The 6,515-nt window shown below is 43.6% G+C and overlaps 1 protein-coding gene across 2 annotated transcripts; it reads right to left on the reverse strand.

Annotated features, from left to right (window-relative positions):
- Positions 1–283: 283 nt before the first annotated feature.
- znf346 (zinc finger protein 346) lies at positions 284–5,933 on the reverse strand. 2 transcript variants are annotated; one of them, XM_068601045.1, is made up of 7 exons: positions 5,846–5,933; positions 4,133–4,236; positions 2,905–3,000; positions 2,373–2,523; positions 1,964–2,209; positions 1,766–1,865; positions 284–1,262 (listed from the first exon to the last, which is right to left on the reverse strand). In XM_068601045.1, the coding sequence occupies exons 1-7, from the start codon at positions 5,901–5,903 to the stop codon at positions 998–1,000; spliced, it is 1,020 nt and encodes a 339-aa protein (XP_068457146.1). In that variant the 5' UTR covers positions 5,904–5,933; the 3' UTR covers positions 284–997. The 2 variants fall into 2 exon arrangements, with proteins under 2 accessions (XP_068457146.1, XP_068457145.1); XM_068601044.1 differs by having other exon boundaries at positions 1,964–2,212.
- Positions 5,934–6,515: the final 582 nt, after the last annotated feature.

The following is a 6,515-nucleotide window of genomic DNA, read 5'->3' on the forward strand; positions in this document are numbered from 1 at the left end:
AAAAACGACATGTTTTGAAGTGTGGACAGACTTGATGATGACACCCAGCCCTAATGTACACCGACTGGGAGAGAATAGTTTCCAGTCCGTACGCAGGTCTCTGACAGAAGACGCTCGACCGCCTTTTACCACATCGGAAGCTCATTTCATTGAGGCCCAAACGCACAGAAAGCATCTGACACACCTATTGTTTTTTAAAAAAACGAAAGAAAAAGAGGCCAAACAAGCACCAAAAGCAGTTTGACGTGTGAAATAGTTTCCATTGAGGAGCATGTGACAACACCTGTTCCTTCCCCTCCTCCCCCTAAAAGACGTTTTATGAAAAATAAATTTAAAAAAACACATTAATAATAATAATAACACGGTTACTTTCGCTGGATAAAATGACACGCGTCATCTGCAGTAGATGCCGTCACAAACATAAATTTCTTTTGTAACTCGATGGCAGACCAAAACGAAACGCGGCGGGGGGGTTCGCGTGCTCTCCGCAGGACGACGTTTGCACTTTAAGAGGCGAGAGAGGCGTCACTCTTCCCCCGCGGTACGTTTTTGTGGTCCCGTACACTCCAACCGAGCGATATATCTTCCGTCGAGCAGATGGCGTGATGCCGATTTCCTATCATCCACTTTAAACTTTCATTCATACATCAATATTTAAAAACCACGAGGAGTTATCCGTTATGAGCAAAAACAAGAAATGCTGCCGAAACAGAAACCTTTTCCTATAAAATACCACTGGTTCTGTGTCAGATGAGACGCGTTCAGTGCGTTTGGGCCTTTTAGAGGAAATTTTAAGCGTTTCAGCTGGGAGCTAAACATTATAAAATACCACGCTGGGTATTGCAGGGTCCAGGTGACTCTTTTGCAGGGGAGGGGAAGTGGAGAGGGGACCTACTGAGAAGAGCAGGAGGTTGATGTTAATGTGTTAAAGGGGGCTGGTTGTTTTGTGTCATTCCAAGTCCGGACTGAATCCTCTGCAGTCTCTACCGGCTCAGCCTCAAGTGAACTGGTTCTCCTCCGAGTACTGCGTGTCCTCTGGAGCATACTCGTTCTCGGCAGCGTACTGGGTGTCCTCGGCAGCGTACTGGGTGTCCTCGGCAGCGTACTGGGTGTCCTCGGCAGCGTACTGGGTGTCCTCGGCAGCGTACTGGGTGTCCTCGGCAGCGTACTGGGTGTCCTCGGCAGCGTACTGGACGTCGCCCTCGTAGGATTCTTCTGCCGCGTCTTGGTTCTCCGTGGCGCTCATGCCGGATTTCTTCACTCTGTCGAAAAACATAGTTTAGGATTGGGGTTTTTTTTCGTGACTCTTCTGTTTGTCTGTGGGCCGTTTTTCTCTTTTTCCACAATACTGACTGGTTTGGTCAAAACAAAAAAAAAACAAAAAAAAAACTGAAATCAGACCCTGAAGCTTTGTCCACATGCAGACGGATTATAAATAAATCTGTCCGGATAAAAATGTGAGAGTGCAAATTGAAATGCTTCCAAGCGAATGAAACAACAAGCAAGCGAATTTGACTTCAACGCCATGTTGGCCTAAAAACATTTGAAAAAATCCTAAACCAAAACTTTATGTGAAACATGTGAAAAGTCCTGTTAAAAAGGTTGGCGCCTTCACAAAAAGGTATTTTTTTCCAGGGATGGAAAACACCATTTACATGTAGACGGAAGGCCAAAACGCATAGAATTGGGTGGATAAAAAAAAAAAGCCTGTGTCCATATGGAGTACTGAGAGAGTACCAGTGGAAAAAAATAAGTGTGTACTTACTGATTCTTATGTTTGGCGCCACTAATATGAGACTGGTACTGCTCCACTGAGTTCAGTTCGATGCTACAGACGGTGCACGGGTAGCCCTTTAGTGTGGAAGCTGTGGGCACACGGGAGAGCAGCGGTATTTTCTCGTCAACATAGTAAAAAGAGCGACTTTCACGGATTATTTATCCCTAGACGGCTGTGAGGTCTGACCTGGTGCGGTGGACGGGCCGTACGTCTCCATCAGTTTCTGCTTGGTCATCTGTTTCCTATGCTTCTTGCCCACGTAGTGCTGCTGGGCCATGAGCGGGTTGTTGAAGGAGGCCTGGCAGATGGAGCAGAAGCGGTCCGGGTTGCTGTTGTTGTCGCTGCCGCCGCCGCCGCCGCTCAGCACCGGCATGCCGCTCAATTCGTCCGCAGGCTTCTTCTTCGCCGGGACAGCGGGTGGTGTTGGGGAGGCTACTGCCGCAGGGGAGGAGCAGTGGAAAAACGATGAGCAGCTTTCAGAAACAGTTGCAATGTAAATATTGCAAAGAAGAAAACAAAAGAGGGAAGGAGAGTAGGAGTGGAAGGTAAAAGGGCAACAAGTTATGAATAAAATCATACAAATGCACGTACATACCTGGGGGCTGGGGGCCGACGGTTTTCAGCCTCAGGTTCTTGGCGTGAACTTTGCCCTGGTAGTGCGACTCGGCCACCACGGGAGAGGAGAAGGTCATGTTACACACATGACACACCTTCGACCGGTCGGTGTCTCCGTTGTTACAGTCCACCTTTCAAAAACACACACGGCAATGTGAATAATTTACGCGTACGAGAGGCATCGTTTGTCCTGCTGGGGACGGACGGACAGACGCACGCACGCACGCACGCCTTATCTGTGGGATAAAAGGTTGTTATTTTTCCCTCGAAGCGTTCAAAGCACATCGATTGTGAGACGCAGGTAACAGATGCACCCGTTTAACTTCACACTAATGTATAATTAATACAAAACCACATTTAATACACAGTGGACAGCCTCGGGTAGGTTTCAGTTACGTCTATTCATTTTTAATGATACAATCTGGATCAACATTTATGAGTGGTACAGTTTCAGGATAACAAAAAGTAACGTGTTGGTTTGAGCCGTCAAACTGAGCACTTTTCAAACTCACGCTGTCGGGCGATGACAACTTGAACTTCTTCACCGCCGGCTCCTTCTCGTTCTGAATGGAGAGGTAACGCCGCACTTTGTTGGCATGTTTCTTGCTCTGAAAAGACCCGAGAACAAAAGGTTTCAGCACACAACGGGCAGCGAACATCGGGACACTGTTAAACGGATATTTCAGAGTTCATTTGTCTGATAACCGGTGCGTTGCTTTTGAGCTGCAACGTTACCAGCTGGAGTAGTCGCTGAATACTTTAACAATCGATTCATCTTTAAAAAGGAAAACGTTCAAAGAAAAATGCCAAAAAATGTTTTCTTTTCGGTTATAATATATCTTTGGGTTTTGGACTAAAAAAGGAAGACATTTAAAAGACATATTGGATGAATAATCTATAAATCTATTTTAGAAAGCCCATGGCAAGTGAACAATACATAATTCCATTATGGCTGCATGTGTGGCAACATATGGGATGGATTAGTGAATAAACATGTATTTAATTCTTCTCAAAGTCAGTTTTATTTGTCAATTCTTCCATTTGTGCAAACGTACAGAAGATTTTAAATTGTGCCTCTCTTCTGTCTGACAAAGTGAATGTAAATGTAATAAAGTGCATAAACAGTAAAAGGTTAATCAAACATATAAACAACATAAATTAGGAAAAACTATAATAGACTATAAGTATGCGTTATAGCAGCAGTCAGACATGGGGTTTAGAGGCAGAGTAAAACATTTTACAAAGCGAAAAGATTAAATATCAAAAACATATGGTTTAAGATTTCTGAAATGCAGGCGTCCTATCAGCCCAAATATAAAACATTAATTCCCAGGATTTAAACTAAATACCACTTTTAGCACTTAAGAGTTACCATGTCATATTTGTAAAGACCTGTGTCCACATTGAATTGCATCTCTTCTTTGTCTTCAACGGACAAAACAACAAACAAACAAACTTTCTTGGTCGACCCACGTCCGTTCTGCCCCCTGGCTTAGTCTCAAAAATCATGATTATGCCAATTTCTTTTTTTAAATTTCGGATCGTCTTGAGAGCAGACATCTGATCACGTCTCATACACATCTTAGATTATAATCGGAACCATTGGTTGGGTGTAAATGGCATCAGATGGTCATAACCTCCTCGCAGATAATTATCCAGCGTTCCCCCAATATCAGGAGGCCCCATCAAAAAGAGGTGAATTCCCCTGGAACCGCGGCAGCAGAGTGTGGGCTCACTGACCTGATAATGAGTCAACTTCTGAGACTCTGAAATGAGGACAGCGCTGCAGACTTTACACTGGGAGTCAGAAAACAGGTCGCCGTGCTCCTTTATCATCTTATTTACTGCAGGGGGGGCGAGAGAGAGAGAGAGAGAGAAAGAGAGAGAAAAAAAGAGAGAAACAGGAGATTTTTAAAATCAGGTCACATCTCCTGGGATATAAATGTAATTATAAACACAATGTAAAAAAATAAAATAAACATCTGAGGCAAAAGTTCAAACAACAAATTAGCTCATGCTTCCCTTTTATCAAAACAGCTGGGTGGCGTCCACCTCCAGTGGCATTGACGTCCTCTGTACTCTGAGATATTTTTACTTGTTTATGAACGAGCCTCTTTTTAAAAACGGCTATCTTTCTCGCGGTCGTTCGTGCCTGATAAACGCAAGATGCTCGTCTTGTAGATGCAAGTACGCCGGCAAACGCCTGTGGATAAATCTGTAATCAGAAGACGGACAGACTGCGTTTTGGGCGCAATCCTGAGTTTGAGCTGGTGCCTTTAGATCAAAAACATGGCAACGACGTGACGCAAATAACTGCCGATATACTAGACATATATGATTATTCCAAGTATTGCATCAGGGGATACAAATTGCATTTCCAGAGTTGGTTTGGAGCTATTTAATTTCAAATGCTGAATACATCACTGGCTTCATCCGCCTGTTAAAGTTTCACAGCTTTTTTTTGTCCTTCAGATGAAAAGGTGTCCATTTATTAGATTACATATTATTTAATTGTCAATGTGCAGAGTACAGAGGCCACGAAAAGCAGTTTAGCGTCCAACCAGAAGTGCAAAAAACTGCAAAAGTGCAGAACAACGTAGAATAAACAGTGAAAGGGAATGTGAGCCAAAATACAGTATGGGCAGTATGTAAAGAATCAATATGAACACAGTAGGCAGTTTATGGAGATGTACAAGTACAACAAAGCTCATGTTTCATCAGAGGGAGAGAAGCGGGAGGTTTTGGTATCAAGACATCACATCAGTGACGCACTTCTTTCTCCATCATATCGCCTCTTTAAATTATTGCATTTAGAGTGTTTCTGCAAAGCATCTTTTTAAATGCGCTCTATGAATAAAATATCCTTACTGAGAGAAATACAACAAAAAAAAAACACGTGACAAACTTCTGCATAGAGGCAGGTTTTTCACCACAGCGATCCGTTTCCATCTCCCTTGACGTCATTTATCAATTAGATCGATCATCCAACACCAATTTGTTAAGACTGTCATAAGATACGTTTACTCTTTGTGTGTCTAACTCAAAGTACACACAACAAGACTAAGGATTACAGCGAACCGCATATGGCCTATTAACAAAAAAAAAAAAATCTACTTCTGCCACTGACCTGCTATTGACACAAATTTAAGGATGCATCCCTCGGTCGCTACTGGTGCGCGTGCCAGAGGAATTACTTCGCGAGCGGTCTGAAGCAACATCGCATGCAGGACATGCTCTAATCGACCTTGGAGCCGAAACACAGTTAGCTTAGCTTAGTGTAGCTCAGCGTGCATTGCCGCACGGTTAACGGGTTAGCTCGCGGGAAGCCACCGGCAACACTGGCTTTTTTACGGTCGATCCCCCCCGCGACTGTGACCGCGTGAACCGACGCGGACATTTTCTTTTTTTTCTTTTTTTAAACACGCGTTGAAATAGTGAGGAAACGGTTCATACCTTCCAAGGGGCCCGAAGGTAAATAAGGAAAATCGTCTGTCTGCATCGCGACGGCCATAATTTCTACTCAAAGCAAGCGGCGTCCTAGTGCGCATGCGGCGCTTTCAGGCACCCAAATGGGACGACACAGAGCCGTGTAAAGATAAGAGTCGCGTCAATGGAGGTTCAAAAAGCTCGAACGTCATGTGACGTCACGTCGACGTCAGAAACTTCAAGGAAGTACTTGGTGGCAGTTTGCATGTGTATGTACTGGTACAAATCGGTACGAACAGAGACAGAATTGCGATTTTCTTTTGCTAATTAGTAGTCAATATTGAATAGATGTTGTTGTTTGGAATCCACAATCTTACCAATATGTTTCACTAGATCTCACTCTGTTCCTTTAATCAAGAGAACTTTAGCCAATAAGGCAGGTAACTCTGGATGTTACATACTAATCCTCAAATATTAGCAACACACACAATATTTTGGCATACATAAATGTGTATGTTGTTTATCATTATAAATATTGTAAATTGTAAAACAGTAATTCTGTCTCACTGTCGGTAGTGCTTTCTGCCCACCACGTGAAAATCAAGCATTTTTTTAACTTCCGTTGACGCGACTATATACGGCTCTGGCTACAGGAAACGTGAAGGTCGCGCCTTGCGTAGTGGTCACGTGATTCCGT

The sequence above is a fragment of the Clinocottus analis genome, unplaced genomic scaffold (genome assembly GCF_023055335.1).
Source record: "Clinocottus analis isolate CAN_PGR_092001 unplaced genomic scaffold, fCliAna1.0.p SCAF_5, whole genome shotgun sequence".
In the NCBI taxonomy this organism is placed as follows: Eukaryota; Metazoa; Chordata; class Actinopteri; order Perciformes; family Cottidae; genus Clinocottus; species Clinocottus analis.